A 27,601-nucleotide genomic window follows, 5' to 3' on the forward strand; every position below is an offset into this window, starting at 1 on the left:
ACCATAATACGCAGGTAGGACGCCAGTGAAAAAGCAAAGTGGTTTGCAACACACTTTGCTTTTTCACTGGCGTCCTACCTGCGTATTATGGTTCATTTTTATCAATAAAGGAACTTTGTATTTACGACAAACGTGGTGAGTGCCGCAATTTCTCTACGTTGTTTTCTGTTACCAGTTGAAGCGTTTTGTGATTCACCAGCTGAGAACCCCATTGAATCCCTATCAGCTTCCACTTACCTGAAAAGGCATGGATTGATCTCCTAGAAGTTGTCTCTGCTGTGCCTTTTTGCCACAGCATTGAAACTTGGGTTTGCATCCAAAACTTACATTACAAAGCTATATAACTTGGGATTATAGGCATCATATTAATTTATAGTCTTTGCCTGGATTACCCCTTTAAACGCTGGTAAAATTAAAGCAGAGCTGTGATTGCTTGCTAGGAGCAGCTACACTAGTTTGTATCAATCTAGGCCTGTATAATTCTAACTGTAAATAACCTGCATATATTCACATTAAATAAAAAGAGAAAAAAAAAGTTGTAAACATTTACTTAACAGTCTGCCCTTTTCATACACAACAAATGGGATAATTTCCATTAAACAATACGTTTAAAGCTGCAATGTATCATAAATGATAAAGAGTGTTCCTTGTTTGACAACAGCATACAGTTTAATACATTTAGTTAAAATATAGAAGTAATTTTAATATACATGGTTTAAAGGAAAAAAAAAATACAAGGCACACAAATTAAATTATATTTTGCTGAAACCCTATTTACTTGTCAGTGTGGTATGAATGCAGGGGAAAGGCATTACAAAAAAAAGAAATAAAAAATGAAACAGTGTGCATTGACGTTACTTTAGAAATTCTTACTACTCAGCCTTTAGAATCAAACTACACAGTGACATTTTAAAATTAGTTTTTTAATTCTAAGAGTGTCTAAAAAAAATCATGTAAAAGTCTTGATACTTGGATTATAAATGTGTAACGTGTAAAATGCTGTGTTACACACACTTGTATACACATATGTACACCTTTTATGTACACACTTTTGCAGTTAAACGTGAGAAAATAAACATTCAAAAACAAATATGGTAAATTTACCGACAAAGCAGTTACAATCTCAAACCCTAAAATGCTCACAATACTGATCATCACAATATGTTGCCAAAAAGTATCAAAAAGTTTTCCCAATTGTCTTTATTCTGTTCTGTTAAATATACATGTTTGTTATATATTTATATATTTTCTCTTCCTCCTGCCTATACAGGAATAAACAGTAAAATAAAACTGCAGTTATACCAATAAACCAGTACTTCTAAAAGTCACATTAGCTGGACATTCCCAGCTATTGGGATTATATATATATATATATATATATATATATATATATATATATATATATATATATATTCCCATTTAACTGTCATGCTATTACATTACTAATTCTTTAAAAAGTCTCTTGAAAGAACCCTGCCACTGCAACTTATTAACAAAAGTACCAAAAAAAGGAAGTGAGCACAGCTTACACTATCTTCAATGCAATATACAAGTTATTTTGTACGTCTGTTATATACAGAGATTGTGCGCAATTCTGACAATCAGAAATTGTAGGCTTTAACTGCATTCAGTCTCAGTCTTTGGCACACTAATCTGATTTATTGATTGGTACTAGAATAGAGGTCTGAAAAATTAGACATAAATGCAATATCTTCCAATGTGGATATATAAGTATATATCAATATATACTGGTATATAGATATAGGATTTTTCACTGCCTATGTACAGGATAACGCACAGAGCCTTGGGATAGTAAAGATTATTCTACCCACTTGAGGTTTATGGTATATTTGTCATTCCTTATATTCTGATTCGATTGCCGCCTCATACGTCCAAAATTTAGTAAACAGCAGGCTTGTTTTTCTCATTTTTTAACGTGTGCAGAACCCAAAAATGCATTCACAAGGGCAGTATATAGATAGGATGGGCTTTGTTCTGCCTGATCTTTCGGAGGCTCAGGACGACAAATACGGAAATGCTTACACTATATCCATAGGCAATAAATAGCAAATTTTAAAAATAAGAAAAGAAACACCTGTGAAAATGTCCCCTTCCCCTGGAAGAGTTTTCATTCCATTATAGCAGCAAAAAAAAGTAGATATACTTCAGTAACGCTGCACTCAAGTACCCTTACCAGCCTATTAAATTTGCTTTAGCTTTCTCTGTTAGTTTTCGTACCCTGCCTCTGCTTGAGGTACCAAAAGTCAAAGAAGTGTCTTCGAACAGCAGCTGTCTTTGCTCTTCCTCTGAATCTTCTTCATTGTAAAATGCAGTTCTTCTTCCCTGATTTCTAGTTTTCATTTGGATTTCAGAATGATTAAGTCCTTCTGCATTGTTTGGCAATTCATCCATTGGCTCTTCAGGCTTTTTACATTTACTTCTTGTTTGTATTTTAACATTCCCTTGGGGTACTTGCTCTGACTTGGTCTGTGCTGGAGCAGGATTAGGAGGCGGAGGTGAAGGCGGAGGAGGAAGAGGAGGAGCAGTTGACTCCAATAGCTCAGGTCTTACTTTTGGTTTTCTACCTCGACGTTTTTTGGGTACCTCATTTTCACTTTTAATATTCAGTCCTGTATTAGTCTCACCAGTGGAAGTAGTAGTCTGATCCTTAATCTTTTTACCTGGTAATTCAGCAGGCCTGTTAGGGTTTTGGGGCACAATTTGTGATTGATCATCATTCCTAGGGTATTTTGGTTTTCTGCCTCTTTTCTTGGGTACCACTTGAACTGCGTTGCTGGGGTCACTATTACTTGTTGTTACATTACCTACAACTACCTTTGGTTTACGGCCAGGGCGTCCCTTCACAGCTGGCTTGTTTGGTAGGCTGCTGTGTCCATTCACCTGAGCACCCGATGGTGGCAAAATGTCTTTCTTTTCTGCTGTAAGGGGGAGAAAGAAAAAAAAAAGTGATCACTTAATCCTATGGGACTGGACAAATTTGAAAATTTATGATTAAAAACCATTGCCAACCTTGAGATGGACTGGACAGTGCTTTGACCCTGCGCTTCAAAGGTTTTTCTTTCTCCAAAGTGTCTTTGGGCAAAGCATTCTTTCCCGGCTGGCTGTTGGTTGGCTGGTTAGCATTGGTGGCGGCAGTCTGACCTCTGGGATGTTTTGTAGGGTTTTCCAATACTAACAATGAAACACATCATGCAGTTAATATTAAATCCTCTATGAGGAGCAACGTGAGACATTAAAAATAATAGCCATAGACAGGTATAAGGTAATGTAATAGGACTAGTGCATGATCATATGACTACAAGCACTGTGTCTTACCTGTAGTAGCAGTATTACTGGGTTTCAAAGCTAGAAGCTTAGGTGCAGAAGATGTTGATGGTTGACCAGGAGAAGCTGGATCTATATGACGTTTGTAGCTCCTCGTTCGGGCTATAGTACTTGAGTCAGATCCCTTTCCGTTCACTTGAGCAATCACCTTTTGAGGAGCTGATCGAGGAGGTACCGATACTGTACTTTCTTGTTTTTGCTGATGTCGTACGTATTTTCTTTTCCTTTCGGGGCTTGAAGAAAAAAAAAACTTTTTAATACAACGCCAGAAATAAGGGCATGCTCAAGTAACCGTTGCTTCATGAGATAAGCTGACAACTATAAGACAAAGAAGTTCCCTACTACCTGGATGCTGCACTACTACTGGAGGAGCTGCTTCGACTCCTTTTCTTTTTGCGCCTTGTTATTGTGTTCCGTTGATGGAATTTGATAGCCGATTGGTAGTCTGATAGTATAGTGCTGACACGCTCCTCAAAGAAAGCCGAAAGCCTCAAACTCATGCTATATATCTGAAAAAGGTAAATTGTATTCATTACAAACAGCATGCATGTTCACTTGATGCTTATAGTACATGTTACTCATGATAACCATAAATATATCAGTATCAATGTTTCTGTAGGTAAATAACATCTATATTGAGAGACTGAGTAAGGTAAATTTGATAACTGGAGTGAATGTAAAAATTAGGCACACCTTTGATCTTTTGCTTGGAGTATATGCCTTGGAGTTGCTGAAAATCAACCTTACATCCTTGCACAGTTCGGTTGGGGAATCATAACTACCAGCCTCTAATTTCTCTCTAACTGTTCCGAAATCCATTGGAGTGTCAATAATATCTCTATAGTCCTAAAAAATAAATAAATAAAAATTAAATGACGTGACAAATAACATTGTGTGTGCAAAATCTGAAAGATCAATATAATAAAAAACACCATTTTGGTTGCCTAAATGAACTCCAAAATCACCAAAGTTTTGCGCTCAAGGGATCATATTTACAAGCTGTTGGGTCAGTGGTGCCAAGACTGCTAAAACTACAGCTACCTCTGATCACTATAAAATTAGTAAGTGTGTGCTCTTAAATTTGTCATGTTGTAGCCATTCTTCACGCTGACCAAGTGATCGGCATGCCAAAGCAAAGGCTAAATACTAAATAATAATTAATGGATAGGCAATAAACTGTAAATAGAGAGCTTTGAATTTCAACATATGTAAAAGAGAGACTGACACAAATTCATACATAAGATAGATCTCATAATTTCAATATGGTGGAGGCACCCATATTTGCATTTTTTCCTTCTAGAAATTCAGTAGTGACATGTAACATCCCTTACACATAGAAATACAAATACACAGAAGCATGGCCAAACCGTGATCTGCGCGTTTACAAAAAACAAATTTGGTTCATAATTTTACCTTTTCAAACAGTATTCGGCACCGACAGGGATCCTAGTAGTCTGGTTCTTTTTACAAAAAGCAACCTGTTTCCCGCACTCTGCTCAGTTTTTAGCTTGAGCACCAGCTTGGAGCGCTGGGGGCAGGGCCGGTGCAACAATAACCACTCCCACCGGTGATGTGTCTCCAGTTGAATCAAACAGGGATGTGTCACAGAGGGGAGGGGTTATTGTCACACCGAGAGGCGTCGGGCCTGTCCCCAGTGTTCCGAACTGCTTAAGCAGAAAATGGCACCGAACAGGTACTGCAGAAAGATATTTTCATTCCTGGTGATGGTACATTCACTTTAAATATATGTTGCAGAAAAGTTCAGAAACTGAATATCCAGCACAGATACTTGCAGCAGACGCTAGGGCTTCTAACATCACAAACATACATACTTCAGATTTAAAAAATAAAAGAATGCTGGAACGAACACTAGTTTAGAGGCGAGCAACAGGAACAGCTTTAAATCTATGACAGTAATGCGGACTTACTGAGTACTCTATAAGATCAACTGGTTGTCTAAAAGGTTCAGAATCTTCACACTGGAAGATCAGATTTAACAGCTCCTGGCACTGCTTCTTCCAAGACTGCAGGTCGTAAGTGTGCGCTCTGCTTCGTAGTTTGCGTCTTGGCTGGTATTCCTGAGAAAAGGTCAGCAACAAGTAGGAGTTGAACGAGTTGAACACTATATTCCATAAGAACACGACAAGCTTGATATATGTTCCATTTATTTATTGTATATTTCAAACTTTTTATATACTGTGAAAGGTTAACAGCCACATTGCTCTAACATCCGTTGGGCAATGTTCAACATAGAGAGATGCAAACGCTGGGCTGTCAGGTTGGCAAAGCACCTTACGACACCCAGCTAGTTCCGTGCAGGAGTCCTGAGGCTTGAACGTGAAAAGTATCTAGGTCGTATAGTTTCCCCCAGCATGTGCAGTCTCTCTTCACACAACAGGTGGGAGAGCAAGGGAGTTACATTTTAATATTGTAATCAACAAATAAAACGTAAAGTATGTATGTAAAGTTATATAGGCAGTGCAAGAATACTAAACAGGGATGAGTGAACGTGCGGAAATTCAAGTTTGCACAAAGATCAGCAATTGAATTCCGTTGGAATTCCGGTGTATCCATGTTTTCCAGGTGGTCACTGGGCTGTATCCACCTTCTCCAGGCAGGAGTCAAATGCTGTTTGTAAGGGTTTGTGCAAATCCAAACTTTTGGAAAGTTTGCTCATCTCTAGTATTAAATTAGCTTAGGTGAGTAAAAATAAAATCTCTTGCCAGGGTAGCTTCACATGTACCGGATCCACAGCGAATTTCATGCTGCGAGTTTGCAGCGAAATCCACTGCGGATCCTGTAGTGATCCGCCGGCCCCTTTAACCCCATGCTCGGGGCGGCGGGAGGTTAGAGGGGTCGGGTCCTATACAGCTTCACAGTACAGGATCATCAGCGGATTTCGCTGCAAACTCACAGCGTGAAATCCGCTGCGGAACCGGTACGTGTGAAGCTACCCTCAAGATAAGAGGGAAAGCAATAACGGATGCAATACTGGACAGTTTATTTACTAACGTTACCTTTCTCTTCCTTGTAGAGGTTCCTGGCATATCAGCATCTTTCTCTTCCTCCTTTAAGATGTAAAACCAAAGTCATAAGGATACAAGTTTAAAAGGTTTATTACCAAACCACTTAGCTCCTTTATAGTCCTTATCATTGCAAAGGAGCAGTCATACATTAAGGAGGTTAACCTTAAAGTGTCACTGTCATTATACTTTTCAAAATCTAAATTGAAGGCAGTTTTTTTTTTGTCTTGTGCTTGAGACAAGTAGTACTGAGTGTCACAGCTCAATATGTCTGTCAATTCAAGGACTGCCTTCTCTGTAAGCGCCCAGATGACCGGGGCTTCCTGTGTTTGGTCCCTTTTTTTTCAAACATCACAAGACTAAAAAGCTGCCTTCAGGAAATTGGACCTGGATTCGAAGCAGGTCTAGCTTTATATTGAAGCATGAAAACTATAAAAAAAAAAAAAATTAACGCATGTTTGTAATTTACATTAATTTCACATTCCCTGTTTAGTTTTTTAAAATTATAACAACTGTGACATTTAGGATAGCAATTATCTGGTCGCATCACTCTGCGCTTTATACTACCCATAGGGTTGGTCCTACAGACCAAAGATTTGGGCTCATCTTTCCTTATTTTCAATTCACTGCAGTATTTGCTAGCTTTATACAGATTTTAATTGTTACAATCTAAAACTTTACCTCATCAGAGTCTGACAAGAGCTTCTTCTTCATGATGTTGTACTGAGGAATGATGTCATAGCAACTCTGATCCCTGTGTGCAAACATACTAATTAAAATATCAGACCACGAATTCTCTGCCAGAACATACAACAAGCAACAAGCTTTCCATTTGCTTTTAAACTGATCTGCCAATAGGAAACCAGGGATGTAAATAAGCACATGACTAGATATGGCTGGTCATCATGATACCGATGTTTTTTTAATGGTTGCATACTAAAGCTAAATGTAACACTGCTATCTTTTTCATTTTATTTAAAATTTTAAAGTGAAATTTTCTGATAAAAAAAAAAAAAACGTGCGTAGAAATAAGCCCATGGCTAGAAAGGGCATTTCATCAGGATTCTGGGCACACATTTTTCCATAGTCCTTTTCAGCACTACAATAAGCCAGGTTAATATGTAAATGAGACTTAAGTGTTCAAGGGATGCTCCCCAGCAAGGTAAAAGCCCAGGCAAGTCCATTCTATGTCCCCTTCATCTAGTGGCTGTTAATCAAAATGGGTACTACCATACAAGTGCAGAGGTGGTAAAGAAGCAGACATGGACTGGATATACCTGGCCTCGTCCCATGCTTCCCCCCCTTCTAAGACTTATTTACATATTAACAAAAAGACATTTCCTGTATATGTATCTTCTTAGAACTCCATTTGTCTGTCCAACATGTCTTTCTGTAATTTTACATGGTGTTATCCCAATATATTTCTATGCACAGTGCTATGAAAGCGGACAGGGCTGTACACATTAATAATATCACAATCACTTACTTGATAAAGTACAGTAAAATATCAGTGACAAACTTTCCTGTCTTAACAATCGGGCTTCCTGGTTCATTAAATGTGCGAGTGTTATGCTCGATGTATCTCACTTCCCACATAAGTGAAGAGACACGCCTGGGGAAAAAATAAAAAAAATTCAAACATAACACTTTACATTTTTTTTTATTTTACAACATTTGTAAAAAAAATAGACCCTATAAGTGCAGGTCCTACTTTTTGAAAGAGAAAAAAAAAAAAGTGTGTGGATAAGACCTCTGTAGTAAAAAAAAAAACACATTATATTTATTCAACAGGTCAGTATGTAGATGTATATTGTTTGTTTAGTTTTCTAATTTAAAAAAATTAAGTTATTTTTCATAAATTGGGGGGGGTAACTACAATGGCAGGTCAAGGAGCTCTCACTAGGCTCCCAGCTGCCATATTAACCACAATTGTGTCATGCAGGGAGAGAAAGGGGAGAATAAGAGGACAGACTGAGCCACACAACCTCCCTAGTATAATGTACAGATACTGAAATGTAGGAGAATGGCTAATTATGCCCAAAGGGAAAGCAACAAACTGAAACTTAAAATTCAAATAGAAAAATACAAGTATTTTTATATATAGGGCAACTATAGTGCCCAAGCTTTTTGCACAGCATATTTGGAAAAACTACTTTCTAGGCATGCTCTGTGACCTGTGAGGAGGTCAATATCATGGTAGGAGTAAACCCTATTATTTTATAGACAAGATTGAAAATTAAAAAATTCATCCAAAGTCACACAAATATGCTCAAAGGAGAACTCAAATGTGAAAAGAAAAATCACAGAGGGCAGTGACTGGTGGGAACATAACAATCAAGGGATACGTACCAGTCCTTGTGACATTGCAGCACCACCGCTCACGGTCAGCCTTTGGTCTCCAATCTTGCTGTGCTGTCACAACCTGGCAGGAACTACCCGCTCAGCCAGTGACTACAGAGATGCCAGTCAATGACTGGCTGATCCATGTTGTTACATCACAGGACTAGCAGATCCAAGAGACCAGTGGTGGACTATGAATGGTGGAGCTGTGGGGGCACGGGGATGGGTAAGTTCCCCCGTGATTTTTATTTTGCCATCACCCACTGCCATCCAAGATTTTTTACATTTGCACAGAGTGCCCCTTTAACATAAGAACTTAATTTAAACAATAGGTCATTTTCAGATGACACAATCCCTCTCCCACTGACTGGCTGAGCGGACTTGAAACATCATGTCTCAAGCCCGCGTCAGTGACAAGAAAGCGGCCGGGCAGCGATGACCAGAGCAGCGCGAACCAGGACCCGGCACTGGAACTGGGAGGAAGGGGACATCATTGCCCTCATCCACCTCCTCCCCGGCCATAGACAAAAAAGCCCCCCAGCCTGGAGTACCCCTTTAAGTGAATAAGGGAAGACAGCAGTCATTTGTGCATTCTGGTGGACAGGTGCACCACTTTGCAGGGAGAAACTCAAAAGGTTTACTCTCTCAACTGGTGATGGAGAAAAACCTTCAATGTTAAAACACCTTGTTAAGTAAGAGAAAAAAAATTACCTGTAGAATCTGTTTTCTAGCCGCTGTTTAATTGTACTGAGATCAGTTGGATAGGCCACAACAGTGCTGTACATGGGGTAAGCTTGAAGGTCTACAGGAGCCACAAAGGCAGCAGCAATATCTAAACAGGTAAATGATAAAAAAAATAAAAAAAAAAATACATTAGTAATTCATCTACAATTACACTACAGCAACACTACCTGACAGCGTTAATAATACCTAGAGTCATCAGCTGGTTAATTCCACCAATGATTCGTTCACATTCTTCATCTCTGCTTCTACTTCCCCATTCTCCATCAAGGGGCCTGTATAGCAGGGATCGAACCTCAGTTTCTCGTAAAGGTACGCTATTACCCAGCTCATCAGGAAACACTGCTAATAGTCATAAAACAGGAGGAAATAAAGAAAGAAAAAAAAGAGAAAATGACCTCATTAGTTTAGTTTCAATAACATTAAGTGACAATTTAAAAGTAAACAAATATAAACTTTTGTGTTTTGAATTGCTGAAATTGTGTTTCGCTTTAAATGGGCACTATCACTTTTGAAAAAAATGCTAGACATGGTGTACAGACATGTCAAGTTTTGAATGGTCGGGGTCTGACCATGCACTGAGCACATGCTCTACCTGCTCTGTGCCGCAAATGGTCAAGAGTCCGAACACCTAGACACCGATTCCATTGGGATTTTTATTTCTGGCCATATTGCCACTGGTTACATTAAAAAAAACATTTAAAACATTTAAAAAATACAAACCGTTACTGGGTATAATTTCCATATCCCAAGGGCTCATCTTCTCTGTGTCTCCATTGTCCCAACTGCAACAAGACAGGAAGAGCAGTGAATAACTTCCACCAGCTGCTTCTAACACCCAGACCCCCAAACATTTAGCAAAATAATAATAACCCTAAGTCTTCCTTCTCAGACAATGTAAGACAAAGTAAGAATGAGCACTGCAAGACCCAAAGAAACTAGAGCCACACGTGCACTTTACAGCTTGTACAGTGTAAATAACTAAATTTTCATACTAAAAATCTAAAGAGAACAGTAACTAAAACTACAAGAACCTAATATCAGTATATACATACCACACATTGTAGCACTGAAAAAGGCTATCTGGATAATCTGGTTGTAGTGGTTCCTGGCTCTCAATAGTTCCAAACCACCAGGCATCATCAATTACAGACCGAAATCGGTCTCCTACAAGATACACATATTATGTATTACTGGAATGTAAGAAATGTTAAAGGGGTATTCAAGCCCAGTAAATAATAAAAAAACAAAAGACGGTTCTTCTCAACTACTACATAATCAATTTCTAGGAAAAAAAAAAGTGCTAGAAAAACTAGTCATATATGTTGCAGACAGATTTTCTATTGTCCCATTCATTTAAACTGGGCATACGAAAATGTTGCAGAAACGTTGTGATTAAAATACTGTGACACATGCTAACATGCCCTAATGGGAAAGTCTCACTATTGCTCGATTACAGAAAAGGCGTCAAAATAAACCAGTTAACTATAGGAGTTTATATATCATTCCAGTATAGATTCGTTTTCAAATGTACAGTTTTGTATCTACAGCTCACGAGCAGACCTACGCCTCTTCAAGTTTTCATTTTATTAACTAGGACCGTACATACCTATCCTCCACTGCCTGCGTCGCGCTTCATCAAATTGCTGACGAAGAACCAAGAAGTCTATCACATCTGGCATATCATGATATCTGAACCGAAACAGTAATACAACATTAGCAGCCATATTACTGATCAAAGAATAAGAATAAAATAGTGGATTAAGACACAGGAAGAAACTATTTTAAATGCACTACGGAGAAAATTTAACAGCTTCAAACTAGCTTTCTGGGCAAAATAAAAGTTAAATGATATCCAAGGCTGGGTTCACACTTGTTTTTTTTCCCCTTCGTTTAGCGTGCATGTTTGGAAACCCCCTAATGAACAAGCCAAGCCAATCCCTATGACTAAGGACACTTGCTCCCCAAATGAAAGGCACCGAGCAGGGAGGGAGAGAGAAGCCGGTACATCTAACTACCTCCTCCCTCCCTCCCTGCTCAGTGCTGTGGGACAGATACACACTACTACGCCTCCCATTATCTGCTCATAGTATTGGGAAGAAAGTGTGCAACGGCGGCGGTGCGGGCGATGTCGGCTGGGGTGGGGGTCTTCCTAGTACTACTCCTCCCATCATCTGCTCATACTATGAGCAGATAATGGGAGGAGGAGTAGCACTGAGCAGGGAGGAGGTAGATGTACCGGCTCCTCTCTCCCTCCCTGCTCGGTGCCTTTCATTTGGGGAGCAAGTGTCCTTGCTCCCCAAATTATCCCATACACATAGTCCATTTTCCCATACACCTAGTCTACCAATAAACTGTAGTTTTCACATTACATTACATCTCCCATAGAATTCAATACAGTACAAAATTAAGGGAAATAGCAGTATATGTGCATTTTCCATAATTAATGTACATTAGGAAATTGTCTAACTTTCCATAAGTAATAACATATCAAAAATTACTTTTGGCCGGACTTCTCCTTTAAGCAATGTAAAACTATGATGCTTCCGATGACATGAGTGTCCCAGGTAAATCGTGTGAATGTCTTGAAAGATATCTGTCTGAATGTGTTCCCTCCAATACAGGTGTCCCACTTACAATTGCACTTTATATGGATGGGCTGTACATTGGCCAGCTTAGAATGTGTCTAAATCCATCAGCTTTGCAGGAAGGGCATAGGTGAGTCATACATGTTTGTAAAACATCATGTTTTATTTTGTCTGGGGAAAAAAATAAAGGGAACTGAACAACTTACTTCATTGTGAAGGCGCCTCCAGTCAGTTTACCAGTGTCTGGATCAAGGAACGCTAGCTTAAGGCAGCAGAGGGTAGGCAGGCCCACTTCATATTTAATTCCAACAATCTTCATGAGTTCTTGTTCCTTCAAAAAAATAAAAATGAAGACAACTTGAGGCTAGGGGATAAGTTTATTGAAAACCTTAATTCCCCCCACAAAATACGTAATAGTGCAACTCTGCAAATATACAAACTTACCCTTAACTCCATTTTATGCCATGGCTGTTTCTTAGCATTGATCCTATAAATTTTATTCTTTTTGGCCATTTCAACATATGCTTCATGGCCCTGACGAAAATAGTATACCTGTAAAATAAACATTTTAAATTGATGCAGTAATATTATTATTCAACATTTGAATACAAAACATACATCTATATATTTTACAAGGAGTTATCTGGACACAATTTGTGCACGGCTATGCCTGCCTGCTCAAGTAAGATTGCCATATCATAAATACTCATTGGCCTACCCTGCTCAAGCTGTAACAACCCAGGGCTGCCATGCCAAAAACCTTACTGCACAAGCATGAGCTTTCCAAACTGGTTTACGCTACATCACTGCAGGGGAAGCAAATGATTATTAAAATGTCCCTACTGTAAATGGCCATGGTCATAATGGAGCAATTGGGGGCTACATATTGGCCCCAATGCATAAATAACCCGTTACATAGTACCATTATTGCAGATTCCTCTAAAACGGCACAATGCAGAAATAATAAAATAAAAAAAGGCCAACATTGAATTCAGTGCCATGAAGGCTGTTACACATGATTTTTTTTTTTTTTTTATTTTTTTTTTTTTTGGGGGGGGGGGGGGGGGGGGGATATATTTATCATCCCCCATGCTGTGGTTTAAGTAAAACAAAAAAAGTCTGTTAGTGGTATTGGGGTCAGATTGGCAAATCCCCCCTTCCCCCTTTTTATTTTTTCAATAAAATTGTAAACACAAATAAAAATAACCATTTGCAATCACCACAAGTGGAGCTGACCAAAGTATAAAAATATAATATTAGTCCTTCACAGCATACACAGTAAAAAAAATAAAACAGAAAAACAAGCAATCAAAGTCCCATCTTAATAGAAATGTTTCCAATAAATAAATGATAAAGCAGATGATGACTTTCTTTAGGGAGCCCATAGGAGTTAGCGGCGGTCTGCTGTGCCACTGCTTTTAAACGGATCGGCGGCAGCAGATCGTTGCTATCTAAGTCATTTGTCTTTCAACATGCTGAAAGACAATGATCAGCCGACATCGTTCGTGTCGGCTGATCGTTGCCTTCTAATACACTAAACAAATCGCTATGTGTAATAGGGCCATTAGACAGTGGCCATCTGCAAATTTGCAAAACTGCATTTCCCTTCCAAGCTCAGAAGGCAGTGCTGAGCCACAGCATGCTGCTTAAGTATACCTTGAATCATCTCTTACTGCTATTATAGATTGACTGTCATCATCTTATAAATCTGGTAGTAAATAAATGGTAAAATAAACAATAAAAGTTAAATTTTCTCTAAAAGTCAGGAAAAATAGAAAATCAATAAAAAAAAACAAAAGTAGATACCTCATCACCCATCTGTGGAACAAAAGGACATCGCCTTGGCATAGTGTCAGTAATCCACACAGAAGGCAACCAGTCTTCTAAGGTCAAACCTTGCTCTGCTAGTGCTGCCACTGGTAAACGCTGGTGAAGAAAAAAAAAAAATAGAATTGGATTCTCATGGACACATGTAAAGTTATAAAAATGTCAGCAATTAAATGAAGCAAATTACATAAGAAAGATATGTTCTTCTACCCTAGAGGGCCCTGCAAAAAAATACCTATGTCATGTCAGCTAAAAAGCTGTTAGTTAGATGTAGTGAAGAAACTGAATTGAATAACTATGGGTGATGTAATAATGCAGCTGCAGTCTACAACGTGTATACAGGAAAGCCTGGAAATGGGTTAAAACCCATGTTACCTGAACCTTAAAATTTCCTGTAGAAAATAAAAAAAAAAATAATAATTTTTGGAGAAAATTTTAATTTTTTTTTTACCTTTTTCTTTCTTTCTTTTGGTTTCATTTTCCTAGGTGAGACATCTTTTTCCTCAGCTCCCTTTTTCCTCTCTTTCTTACTTTGCTTCTGCTTGAACTTTTCATTGCCTTCTTCATCATCAGAGCTGCTTTCTGCTTTCTTGTTTTTAAGTTTCGATGTTTTCTTTGGTGGCTGCAGATTTATTCCTGCATCGGCAGTCCAATCGGAGTAATCACTTGAGTAGTCACTGGAAAAGTAAAAGTGATGGTCCTATTTTATAACAGGACTTATTTGTAGCTTAAATAAATTCATACATTCAAAAAAAGACAAGAGTTTTAAGACTTTGGCAAAAGCTATGATTGGATATCCCATCGATATATAATCCATAGGGTCCTGGGTAATTGCACAAATGTCAAAGCAGGTTTTCTGTCTGAGTAAGTTCGTGCTCCACAAACCATCAATATTGTACAGTTCCCTAAGAATTCCCTTTAACTACATAAACATGCAGTCCCATCTGCTGGGTTCCCCATTTTACAGAACTATAGTAAGCTAATTAATGGGAAACATTACTCTCAAGGGGATAGGTCCTGTTTTTCTCGTGCGTCTTATTGGGGGACACAGATACCATGGGTATAGGCTGCTGCCACTAGGAGGCGCTGACACTAAGAGAAACAAAGAAAGTGACTCCTCCTGAGCAGGATATACCCGCCCACAGGCACTGAGCTAAACCAGTTTAGCTTAGTGTCAGTAGGAGGCAGACACAGGTCTGGGTTCTCCAGACCAGTTTCTTCCTTTATGTTTAGTTAGTTGGTTTTTCTTTTTCCTTCTAGGTTCTATGGATTCTTGGGCACGGTGGGTTATCTAAAACTCACCCTGATCCCCCCACTATGCGACCAGGGAACAGACCATAAATGTAAATGGGCTGTCACCCCTCGGTCGCCACCGGCCGGCAACGTGACACCAGGGCCCCAGATCAATCTGGTCGCCTTTCTGCGGACTCTGTATCCGCACAGCCCCTTCCCGCCTCGCCCCCCAAAGCTTGGCGCGTTAAGGTGAGGCACCCACCGGCTGAAGACGACAATGGTGAGTATGTGCTCCTATATGGTGAGTATATTCCCCCTGCCCTCCCTCCCAGGCCGCCATTTTACTCCACATAGGCAGCTCTCCCTCTCCAGTCACTTGCAGCCCTCCCCAGGCAGATACTCCTCTCCCCTCAGTCGGTAGCAGCCCAGCCCCTCCACCATTTTATTCTTATTAGTGTCGCTCTCTGGGTGCCATGGGGCGCACTGTGAGGGATGTTCCTCCCCTGACTGGGTGCTGCGCAGCTTCCCGCACTTTTCCTTTCATGTGGCTCTAGAGACCATACTAAAGGATGCTCCGCCCCTTTTCCCTAAGCCCCGCCCCTTACCGGGTGCCGCGGCATCCCGCCTTTTTTTCCCTATATTGTGGCTCTCCAGAGTACACACAGGGCTACCTCCGCCCCCTCCCGATATGCCCCGCCCCCTTTCGGGCGCTGCGCGGCCCGCCTCATTTCTACTTATGTTTGGCTCTCACTGGAGCCTGCTCTGAGGATGCCCCGCCTTCTATAGGCCCCGCCCCTTCCGGGTGCCGCACGGCCCGGAGAATTGCGCCTTTTTTCAACTGTGGAGCCTGCACTGGAATGCTCCGCCCCCTCCCGGTAGGCCCCGCCCCCTTCGGGAGTCGGGTGGGCATCCCACCTTAATCTTACCTGTGGCTCTATGTGGAGCCTTCACAGTAAGATGCTCCGCCCCCTCCCGGTAGGCCCCGCCCCTTTTCGGGTGCAGCGCAGACCGTGGCATCCCCCCTTTTGGCTCTCTCCAGAGCCTGCACTGAGGGATGCTGCTTCCCCCTCCCCCTGCCATGTGTGTGTGGAAGTGTGTTATTACACCATTACATATATGAGAATGGCTTGCATCATGTTTTATTATGGCCAATGTTCCATATAATGTTCCAGCAACCCTTGGTCTGCAGATCCAGCATTTTTGGTGCTGGTTGACCCCTCTGTGTCAGATTTTATATATATATATAAGATTACATTAATACTTATATACAGACACTCTGGTTCCCCTTCAACCACATACGCACAGACACATTCCCCATCACCATACAGTGTTTCTGTGCCCTCAGATCCTTCTGCTCCATGGTGTCACAAGTAGGACACTGCACCAGACACGTTACTTGCTACTAGACGGAGTTTACTGTGCTCTGAGCAGAACCCTCTGCTACATGGTGTCACGAGAAGTTCATGGAACCAGACACGTTACCCGCTATCCAGGCGGTGTATCAGTGCTCTGAGCAGAACCCTCTGCTACATGGTGTCACGAGAAGTACATGGAACCAGACACGTTACCCGCTATCTAGGTGGTGTATCTGTACTCTGAGAACCCTCTGCTACATGGTGTCACGAGAAGTACATGGAACCAGACACGTTACCCGCTATCCAGGCGGTGTATCAGTGCTCTGAGCAGAACCCTCTGCTACATGGTGTCACGAGAAGTACATGGAACCAGACACGTTACCCGCTATCTAGGTGGTGTATCTGTACTCTGAGAACCCTCTGCTACATGGTGTCACGAGAAGTACATGGAACCAGACACGTTACCCGCTATCCAGGCGGCGTATCAGTGCTCTGAGCAGAACCCTCTGCTACATGGTGTCACGAGAAGTACATGGAACCAGACACGTTACCCGCTATCTAGGTGGTGTATCTGTGCTCTGAGCAGAACCCTCTGCTACATGGTGTCACGAGGAGTACATAAACCCAGACACGTTACACGTTATCAGGGTGGTGTATGTGCTCTGAGCAGAACCCTCTGCTACACGGTGTCACGGTAAGTACACGGAACCAGACACGTTACCTGTTTCCAGACAGTGTATCTGTGCTCTGAGCAGAACCCTCTGCTATACAGTGTCACGGTGAGGACACGGAACCAGACACGTTACCTGTTTCCAGACAGTGTATCTGTGCTCTGAGCAGAACCCTCTGCTATACAGTGTCACGGTGAGGACACTGATCCAGACACGTTACCTGTTTCCAGACAGTGTATCTGTGCCCTGAGCAGAACCCTCTGCTACACAGTGTCACGGTGAGGACACTGATCCAGACACGTTACCTGTTTCCAGACAGTGTATCTGTGCCCTGAGCAGAACCCTCTGCTATACAGTGTCACGGTGAGGACACGGAACCAGACACGTTACCTGTTTCCAGACAGTGTATCTGTGCTCTGAGCAGAACCCTCTGCTATACAGTGTCACGGTGAGGACACTGATCCAGACACGTTACCTGTTTCCAGACAGTGTATCTGTGCCCTGAGCAGAACCCTCTGCTACACAGTGTCACGGTAAGTACATGGAACCAGACATGTTACTCGCTGACAAACGATCTTTGAGCAGAACACTCTGCTACATGGTTTCACAAGCAGGACATGAGACCAGACACATTACCGTTCCTAAGGGGACTAATGTATTCTCGAGGCAGAATCCTTTGCTAAATGGTATCGCAAGCAGGACATGGAACCAGACACATTACCTATTACAATGCTGTGTTCCTGGGCTCTCACAACAGAACAGTCTGCTACATGGTTTGTCAGACAGGTTATGGGACCAGACTCATCACCCATTGCCAGTCGTTGTTCCGGTGTTACTCAGAGCTTCCAGTCCTGTCACTCACATCACCCATTAGCGGGCGGTGCTTCAGACCTGCCTCTCATCTTCATGACATAGATACCTTTACTACATGATGTCACGGACATAGAACTGGACATGTTACCCCCTCCCAGGTGGTGGTACAAGGTTATTCAGAGCTCTGCCCTCTGCTGCACGATATAGCTCCAACTACATTACCTGTAGTTCTGTGTGCGCAGATTGTGGTAACCTGTTACACGATGTAATACACCACCTTCAGGTCTGCTCACTATCCTGGTGATGCTGGGCAGTTCTCGTATCCAGTCCTCATTTACATAGGGACACAGTCCTGTTCTCTTCCCTGCTCCCAGAGCACACACTGTAGGCTTCTGTTTACAGGTCTGACCAGGCACGTTACCTGCTTCCAGTCCAGGTATTTGTATCTCTTGAATGCTGGTCCTCTGTTACTTACTGCTTGCAGCTACTCTGCTCGTGTTACCCTGTATATTACCTTTCATCCTCGTAGGACTTCCATGATCTGTGCCTGTCACTTCAGGGGATCATCATAGGGTAACTTGTTACTACACCATGTTGTCTTCTATATGTTTCCACTAACAAGTCTCATTACCTGCTCTCAGGCAGCGTAACCTTGTTGTATTCCTCTTGGGCTGTATCCTTTCTAAAGCCCAAGCATCCTGCTACGTGTCCCACTACACAAGGTACAGGACCCCTCATTTTACCTGCCCCCGGACTGTTGGCCTCTCATACAGGGTGGTTCTTTCTGGTCCTCTGAGTGGCCGGCAGCATACAGATCCGGTCACTTTCATCCTGGTACTGTCAGGGTGGTTCTTCTGTCCTTGGTCTGGGCATAACTACCATGTTCTGGCATTTGTCTCGCTGGCTGTTCCCCAGTAGTATGGCTTGTATTGCTTAGGCCGTCCCCTCTTTGATCTGGGTGAAGTGAGGCCTCTCGGCTCCTCAGGTAAAACAGTAAAGGGTTTCTTTTACCCCTGGTGTGTGTATGACATCAATTGCCTACATGTCTATCACAGTGCTACTTTAGGACTTCTCCTTCTGCATCTGCCTATGGCCAACATGGCAAGTATTTAGTCTTCTCTCTTAGGCAGCTGCAGTCTCACAGGGTGAGGATTTCCTGTTTACTGCCTATACGGTTTCTCTACCGTCCTAAGCATAGGTGTATGGTCTCTTCGTGGTCTAGCTTCTCCAGGTGTCCTTGCTTGGCCATACGGACTATGAAGCATTGTTCTCAGTTCAGGGTTTTGCAGTGCTCCCGCTTACACCATTACTCCTTCTCCCTGGAGTAATGCACTGTTGTGCATGACCCCCCCTATCCTGGGTTTGGGTTTTTACCACTCAGTCAGAAGATCTTCAAGCAGCCCTTCCCTCCTCCAGGAGGATGGAATATTTAGTATAAGTATCCTCCAGACGACTGTTATTCCGTAATTGCTTCTTCCAACAGGTGGGTGTGGGTTTCCGACCCTCACTGGCCTCTATGAGCACTCCTGCTTGACTTCCTTGTCCTTGGTCTTCTTGTTGACCGGCCATGCTCTCCAGACGGGGCTCCCAGTCCCCCTCCCTTATCTTGTCTCCCATGTGGATTCCTTGAGAACTTATTCCCTTAAAGGTTTCCTCTCCTTGGAAACAGGGTTGTTCACTGGCCCATGTCTGGCCCTACCTTTTATCGTCTCCAAACCTATCGCATTCTGGCAGGACTTACATTTGCTGTTCTGCTCTTACCAAGCAACGTCTCCGCTCACCCTTTGAGGCGTTGGTTTCTGGATCTAGTTTACATATGGACTCTAGTCTATGTATTACCTGTTGTGCCCATTGTCCTGTGACAACTCCCATGCCCATCAGCCTTACCTTGACCTCCCTTCACAGTTTTCTTCTGGGACTCCAGGCTCTCGAGTACCTCTAGGCTTCTTGGAGCAGAGTGTTTTATATGATCGACCTCCCTTCTAAGGCTCTAACAGCCCATGGAGTTGTTTTTTCCCTGGCTTACCAGCTTTTCTCTGCTCCTCTTTTCTGTTGGGCACTGCGGGATACCAGGTACTACTGTACTCCTTCCAGGACAACTTACTCAAGATTCTGATCGCGGTTTTTCCTTCCTCCAGCTCCTTCCTTCCCTGGACTGCTTTATGCTTGGACAGCTTTATTCTTCTTATTAACATGTGTTTCTCAGATGGGATAACTCATATCATAGGCCATGGCTTCTCTTGTGCTCAAGTTTTGTCTTCTCAGTGAAGACTGTACTCCTAGGCCTATGGAGTTTCCAGCCTGGCCATTCTTGCCAGCTCCATAGTCAAGGACGCAGCTTCTCCTGCATCTCATGTGGCACCTTCTATGAGAGACGCTCAGTCCTCTCTCCTTTATTTGACGCCTTAGACCTCTATGTGCCATGAAACATTTTCCAGTCTCTCCCGTCTTGGTTGTATTTGCCTTTTATTCTGTTTTACCTCAGAGTAAGTCCCTGCTGCCTGTGGTCACCCACTTGGCTGGGCGTCTGCTTATTTTTTTTCCCCCCACATCTAGCCTACTAGTTCTGTTGGACTCAATGTTACATCATGTCGCTGGCTTCCAGGATGGACACAACCCACTCTTGTCTGCTGTGCAGCACATTGCTCCAGGGAATAGACACTCTTTTTTTCCTTTGCTGCGGACCTGTAGGGGTTTTCTCTGATGCATTCAGCATCATCCCTTGCTCTCTTCCTAGTTGATGGTTGTGTTGGTGCTATTCTGTGCCTTCTCGCCAAGCGCTCTTGTCTAGCGGTTATCTTTCCCACCCCATGGACTGCTTTTGGACGTCCCATGGTATCTGTGTCCCCCAATAAGACGCACGAGAAAAGAGGATTTTTTACTCACCGTAAAATCTCTTTCTCGTAGTCTTCATTGGGGGACACAGCACCCACCCATTTTCTTTTGGGGTTTTTCCTCGGTATGGTAGTTTTCTCCGTTTTTGGTGTTATTTCTACTTTACCTGTTCTTGACTTCTCCTACTGCTCTTGTACAAACTGGTTTAGCTCAGTGCCTGTGGGCGGGTATATCCTGCTCAGGAGGAGTCACTTTCTTTGTTTCTCTTAGTGTCAGCGCCTCCTAGTGGCAGCAGCCTATACCCATGGTATCTGTGTCCCCCAATGAAGACTACGAGAAAGAGATTTTACGGTGAGTAAAAAATCCTCTTATTGTACTCTATGTCCATGAGGCTTCCTGTAACGCAGGGATGGGGAACCTTCGGCCCTCGCTTTGGCTGTCCAGGCATGATGGGAATTGTAGTTTTGCAACAGCTGGAGGGCCAAAGGCTCCCCATCCCTGCTGTAAAGCATGTCATTAAATGCTGTTAAAAACAGCTCAGGCAAAATGGCAGCCTCTAACGGAATCTGACTTATCCATCCAACGGCATATTTCCCTTTATTTTTTTTATTGTGCTCCATTTGCATGTATTCCGTCAGTGTTCCATTTTTATGAACGGAAAAGAAAACGTCACACAAATGATAAATGCACTTATGGTTTTTCTTTTTTGCATTATTGTCAACGAGGATGGATCTAAACAGAAGGTATTTACATTCACATCTGTTTGCTAGTTATCAGCTTTCATCAGTTTTTACACTGAGCATGCTCAGAAACGAGAAACCAAAAGAAGAAAAATAAACTAATATGCAAAGGTATGACGACCGAAGCAAACTGATGTACAAAAGTTTTTAAAGCCAAAATGCAAACAGACCATTAAAAAAAAATGATAGTGTTACCAAGCCTAACAATATAAAAAAAAATTACAATGAGAAAACAGAAACATATTATAAAAATATGGTATATGGCTCTAATGTGTAAAAATAAATCCAGGCATTACATTCCCTTTAAGGTCTTTCTTCCCTCACGTGCTATACTTTGTCTTCCCTCAACTTGTAAGTTGGCTTATTTTCTGCCTAACAACTGGAAAAAAAATCTACAGACAATGTCAATCTAAGGTTAAGTTTACCTTGAACTGCTGTCATCACTGTTCCAGTTAGGTTTGTCTTCATCCTCGGATGTAGCACCACTAGCTGCCACTGCCTCACTTTCAGCATCTGCTTCCTAGTTTAAAAAAAAGACATATCAAAATTAAATAAATAAATAAAAAGCTAGTTTAGGGTGACATCAGCAGGGAGCCTGCAAGTTGCTTAGTGCTGAAGTGTTCCTTTCAACAATAGGACATGTTAATAATAGCTGCTATTCTATAAAGAACTAGATCATGCAAGCTTGGAAGAGCAGATTGTGAACCTCATAGTGGCCGGATAGACAAATCGTGTTGATCAGTCATCCAGCATTATATAAATTAAAAGTCAAGTGCCAAACCCACACAACAGTAGCCAAGTACGCAAAAAGTTAAAGGCTTATGCAATTGCTAGATACCATGGACAACAGAATACCAATTGATCTTACATCTGATGAGCTATTTTCATTCTCTAGATCTTCTGAAGGTCCAGCTTGTTCTTCTAGAGTCGCCCTTGTTCGATAGTTGTGCTGTCCGCCTTGCTGCTTCTTTGCATCCACAGGTTCCAATAATGGCTCAAGGTTCTGTAACAACATAACAAAAATGAATGGTTCTGTAGCTGTAAAACTGTGTGGGGAAACAAACTGTTGTCACTTAAAGAGAACCAATCACACAAAAATTGGGCATAAAGTAGGGCTGGGCGGTATACCGTGAAAATACCGATACAGTCACTGGCGTCAGTTAACCGACCTGAACTTTGCCCGACGGTATCTGCGGTATTTTCACCCCTCCCCCTTCCCCGTCAGACGAACACTGACAGCCGCTCCGGCCACTCACACACAGAGCTCCTCGGTGTCTGAAGGAGCAGGTGGCATAGACAGCAGAGACCGGGGGGATCCATATCGTGCAGGAATCCCTAACTCCCAGCATCATCTATGGGACAGCATGAAGTGCTGGGGGTCCCGGGCTGCGCTCCCTTCCCTCCATCCTGTCACAGAGGAGGCAGCTGGTGGTGACTTGGGCAGGTTATCCTCCTACCCGACTCAGCCCGCGCAAACACACTCCCCTCCCGGCGGCTTGCATGTGGATTTCCTCGGTCACTGAAGAAGCAGGGGCCGCGGGAGCGGGTGATAGCGTCGATACGCCCCCGATCACGCTGTACAGCTGCAGCACTTGCAGCGACACTATCACCCGCTCCCGCGGCCCCTGCTTCTTCAGTGACCGAGGAAATCCACATGCAAGCCGCCGGGAGGGGAGTGTGTTTGCGCGAGCTGAGTCGGGTAGGAGGATAACCTGCCCAAGTCACCACCAGCCTCCTCTGTGACAGGATGGAGGGAAGGGAGCGCAGCCCGGGACCCCCAGCACTTCATGCTGTCCCATAGATGATGCTGGGAGTTAGGGATTCCTGCACGATATGGATCCCCCCGGGCTCCACGTGAAAGCGGGCAAGAGGTGTCAGGTGGGGGAATGCTCTGCGGGGCCTGGCGGCATCAGGGGGCCCGGGTGACGCAGCCCCCCTGACATCACATCATTTGCAGTATCTGCGTGCGCTCCTGATGAACGTTTGCAGTTAAATGCTGGGCTTTGATTGACAAGGTCAGGAGCCATTGGCTCTTGACCCTGCCAATCACCCTTGTGTCCGGAGACAGCATTCTGCCTCCAGTCACAAGAGGCCGCTCTCCCCCCCCCCAGCGCTTCGGAGCATGAGTGACGTCACTCATACTCAGAGCAGGATGAAGGAGACGCTGCAGTTGGGTGAGTAAAAGTTTTTTATTTTGTTTTAACATGAGGATGCAGACATGAAGGGGAGGAGGAGGATAGCTTCATTGGGGAGGGGGTTAATTACAACTGTAACTGCACTGTAATCACTTATGGTGTGTAGAGCTTATTTATGCCACTATATGGCCACTGGTGATATTGGACTGTGGATTTTATTCCGTAGCAGTGGTAGCATTATTCAGTATGTAGTGATAATAGTGAGAGGTGGTAATATTTGTCCCATGTAAAATCTGCAGAGAGGTGTCGTAGGGGGAATCTTCTGCAGAGAGGTGTCATGGGGGGAATGTTATGCCAGGAGGTGCTGTTAAGGGTACAGTGCGCTAGAGAGAGGTGTTGTGGGGGAATTCTCCAAAGTAATAAATACTCTGCAGGGAGTTGTACTGGGGGGGGGGGGGAGGTTGGGCATATTCTGCAGAGATGTGCTGCATGGGTATGCTCTGCAGGGTGCCCTTGTAGGGAGGAAATGTTCTGCAAAGATCTGTCATGTGGGAGGATATAAGACAGTGATGTGGGACAATGGTCTGCAATGAAGGAGAGTAGCAAAATGTTCTGCAGACTATTATCTTTTGTGAGAATGCTCTGTACAGTTGTTCTGTACAGTTATAGGATTGTTACTATCGGTCTAGAGAGCTGACGTCCTGTACAGTAACAGGGTTTATTACTTTCCAAGTCTGCACTGCTCCTACAGCTGTAGTATGTACATCGCTGTATACCTGTGTATACACATCCTGTAGTGTGAACATAACTTTATACCTTTGTATACACGTCCAGGTCTCTGCTGAGATAATAATGACTATAGACTAAATGGCACAGTCTTGTGTTGCTGCTCAGTGAGTTCCTTATTTATTTTTTGATTTATTGAATCAAAATATTGCCAGTTTGGCACGGCCAAGTGGGTGTGGCTTGCAAAAAGGGGAGTGTCATAATTATAGTTCAATTATCGTTACCGCGGATATTGCACGTTGGCCACGCCGACGTCTTTACTAAGCTGCGCATGCGCAGTGCAGCCTGTGAAGACGCTGCTGTACTGCGTAGTACAGTAGCGGCTTCACCCACTGTACAGCGCATGCGCAGCTGAATAAAGACGCCGGTGTTGCCGACGTGCAATGTGTTCCCCCCCCCCCCCCCCCACACACCCTTCCGGGTGACGTCACCAGGCGCCACTTTACAACACGCCCGGAGGGGCATGATTAGAGCTCCGGCCCAGGACCCAGTGACTACTTGATGAAGCCCCCGCCCACCGTGACTACTTGACCAGCCGCCCGCCCACCGTGACTATATGTATGGTAATTTGCATAGAGCGCGGGACACGATTAAACTAACTTTGCGGGCTGAGGCTGGGTTCACACTACGTATATTTCAGGCAGTATTTGGTCCTCTTGTCAGGTCCTCATAGCAACGAAAACCAGGAGTGGATTGAAAGCACAGAAAGGATCTGTTCACACAATGTTGAAACTGAGTGGATGGCGTCATATAACAGTAAATAACGGCCATTATTTCAATATAACAGCCGTTGTTTTAAAATAACAGCAAATATTTGCCATTAAATGGCGGCCATCCACTCAATTACAACATTGTGTGAACAGATCCTTTCTGTGTTTTCAATCCACTCCTGGTTTTGGTTGCTATACAGCCTCAAATATACAGCCTCAAATATACGTAGTGTGAACCCAGCCTGAATGTTCATGGGACGGAGGGTACAGGGGGATGGTTATAAAGCGTGCTGGCTGATGTACCAGCACTTTTCCTTAGCTTTATGGCCAATTTTTGTATGATCGGTTCCCTTTAATAGTAAACTAAACATATCGCTTTTATGGAATTTAATTTTCACAATGGAGGTTTTTTTAAAACCACAGCACACATGAATACAAGAATATTGTAACATACTAGGGCTGGATGATTGATCAAATTAATTCGCCCTTAACTTAGAAGGGAGGAGCAGTGGTGCTCAGGGCCGACTATTAGTTTTTTTGGACTTTAAAAGCTCATGCTTGAATGCTCATGTAAAGTCTACAAATCCACAAAACAGCCTGCTAAAGGGCACCTACAGTACCCCCAATCTTATACGTTCAGCTTCTTAGACTGGAGCAACCCACCTTTGAGGTAGAGACTGCTTTATTTTCCCGGACAATGTTATTTGTAAGGGATTTCCTTTTCTCCTCCGATTTGTAAAGATGTATTTCCTCTTCTCCTTTTGCTGTTCTCCATTCCTCCTGTTTGCTAAGGGCAAAATTGGGAGAACATCAGCAATATATATATATTTATTAAATTACCATGAAATCGATATTTCGTGACAAGCGTAGAAAATATATATATTTACCAAATTATATACAAAATGTGAACAATGTAGGCAACACATTCCATTTAAAGGGGTATTCCCATTGCCATAACTTTATATAAAAGCACTAGGTGATTAAAAATTAGTTTGCAATTGGTTCTTTTTACCTTTTTAGCTCTGGCTCCCTGATATAATGTGTCTGCTCCGTTTACAGCTGGTTGTCGAGGTTCCCGATCCCTGGCTGATACTCGCTCCCTGGTTGGGATGCATCAGTGTGTGTACAGGCTCCTCTGCCTGCCACCAGCACTGTGGAGCTGTATGAGTCGGTGTAGCTGAGCTCAGCAGAGAATAGTAGAGCAGAGCACAGGCCAGCAGCCTTCATATTACCAGCCCTAGTGCTGTTGGTGGAGAGACCAATCACAGTGAAGGAGCCCACCCACAGATAAAACCAGGAAGTGGAATAATTTCTCGGGCGTCTTATTGGGGGACACAGACACCATAGGATTTCTATTCTCCCCCTGCAGCCTGTCACCAGTCTCCGGGTACTCTGCTGGAATCCTTCCACACGACACCTTTTTTTCTTAAGCTGTCTGCCTAGGAGATTGCACTTGTGTTTTTTTCTCTTTATCTCCTAGGCAGACAGCTTAAGAAAAAAAGGTGTCGTGTGGAAGGATTCCAGCAGAGTACCCGGAGACTGGTGACAGGCTGCAGGGGGAGAATAGAAATCCTATGGTGTCTGTGTCCCCCAATGAAGACTACGAGAAAGAGAGTTTACGGTGAGTAAAAACTCCTCCTTTTCAAGCAATGTGCAAGGTAAAAAGGGGAGGTGGGAATAACCCTTTAAAGGGGTATTGCAGCGCGAAACAATTATTCACAAAATAACACACATTACAAAGTTATACAACTTTGTAATGTATGTTATGTATGTGAATGGCCCCCTTCCCCGTGTTTCCCCCCACCCACGCCAGACCCTAAAGATGACATCATTGTCCCAAGATGGCGGAAGGGGGTTCGACACAAATCAGGTGAGTATAGTGCTTCACACTTCCGGGTCTGGCGTGGGTGGGGGGAATCACGGGGAAGGGGGCCATTCACATACATAACATACATTACAAAGTTGTATAACTTTTTAATGTGTGTTATTTTGTCAATAATTGTTTAGCGCCGCACTACTCCTTTAAGTCACACAACAGGCTTTTTACCTGGCTACCCCGGATGGAAGCTCTGGGACCACAACTCTACGACTCCAAGCTACAAGGTCACGTTCAGTAGCCATTTCGCTTCTTGGTGCATTGCTGTGCATCTGTCGGACACCCTCAATTTGACCACTTCGTCGTAAGCCAATATTTGGCGGAGAATGAACTTCAGAAGTTGAACTCACTGAAGCTGTGAAGTATAAATTAAGCACAGTCAAAACATGACATCACATCCTGACAGCCTGATGTGTCAAAACGTTTAAAATATTTCCTATATGTACTTACTTAATATTACATAGCTACGTATAGACAATATTTGGCACAGGCTTCCTTGGGCAGTACACAAAAATGTCTCATCTTGCTTATGTAAACATTTACCAAAAGAAGTTCATTAGACTTTATAAAGTGAGTTTAAGAT

The 27,601-nt window shown here is 42.9% G+C and overlaps 1 protein-coding gene across 4 annotated transcripts in view; it reads right to left on the minus strand.

Annotated features, from left to right (window-relative positions):
* Positions 1 to 647: 647 nt before the first annotated feature.
* PHIP (pleckstrin homology domain interacting protein) overlaps positions 648 to 27,601 on the minus strand; it is a 75,219-nt gene continuing 48,265 nt past the window's right edge. Inside the window, exons 19-40 of one of the 4 annotated variants that reach the window (XM_069974669.1) lie at positions 27,190 to 27,373; positions 25,806 to 25,929; positions 22,380 to 22,514; positions 21,937 to 22,031; positions 14,316 to 14,541; positions 13,844 to 13,963; positions 12,482 to 12,589; positions 12,244 to 12,368; positions 11,059 to 11,141; positions 10,505 to 10,616; positions 10,173 to 10,234; positions 9,639 to 9,791; positions 9,420 to 9,540; positions 7,855 to 7,980; positions 7,050 to 7,122; positions 6,363 to 6,413; positions 5,274 to 5,423; positions 4,039 to 4,191; positions 3,691 to 3,854; positions 3,337 to 3,578; positions 3,031 to 3,192; positions 648 to 2,936 (exon numbers count right to left, since the gene is read on the minus strand). In XM_069974669.1, the coding sequence (XP_069830770.1) occupies positions 2,191 to 2,936; positions 3,031 to 3,192; positions 3,337 to 3,578; positions 3,691 to 3,854; positions 4,039 to 4,191; positions 5,274 to 5,423; positions 6,363 to 6,413; positions 7,050 to 7,122; positions 7,855 to 7,980; positions 9,420 to 9,540; positions 9,639 to 9,791; positions 10,173 to 10,234; positions 10,505 to 10,616; positions 11,059 to 11,141; positions 12,244 to 12,368; positions 12,482 to 12,589; positions 13,844 to 13,963; positions 14,316 to 14,541; positions 21,937 to 22,031; positions 22,380 to 22,514; positions 25,806 to 25,929; positions 27,190 to 27,373 (3,515 nt within the window). In that variant the 3' untranslated portion in view covers positions 648 to 2,190. Of the gene's footprint in view, positions 2,940 to 3,030; positions 3,193 to 3,336; positions 3,579 to 3,690; positions 3,855 to 4,038; positions 4,192 to 5,273; positions 5,424 to 6,362; positions 6,414 to 7,049; positions 7,123 to 7,854; positions 7,981 to 9,419; positions 9,541 to 9,638; positions 9,795 to 10,172; positions 10,235 to 10,504; positions 10,617 to 11,058; positions 11,142 to 12,243; positions 12,369 to 12,481; positions 12,590 to 13,843; positions 13,964 to 14,315; positions 14,542 to 21,936; positions 22,032 to 22,379; positions 22,515 to 25,805; positions 25,930 to 27,189; positions 27,374 to 27,601 lie in introns of all 4 variants that reach the window. The other 3 variants (XM_069974668.1, XM_069974666.1, XM_069974667.1) reach the window with 3 other exon arrangements.

Source organism: Dendropsophus ebraccatus, chromosome 6 (assembly GCF_027789765.1).
Source record: "Dendropsophus ebraccatus isolate aDenEbr1 chromosome 6, aDenEbr1.pat, whole genome shotgun sequence".
NCBI lineage: Eukaryota > Metazoa > Chordata > Amphibia > Anura > Hylidae > Dendropsophus > Dendropsophus ebraccatus.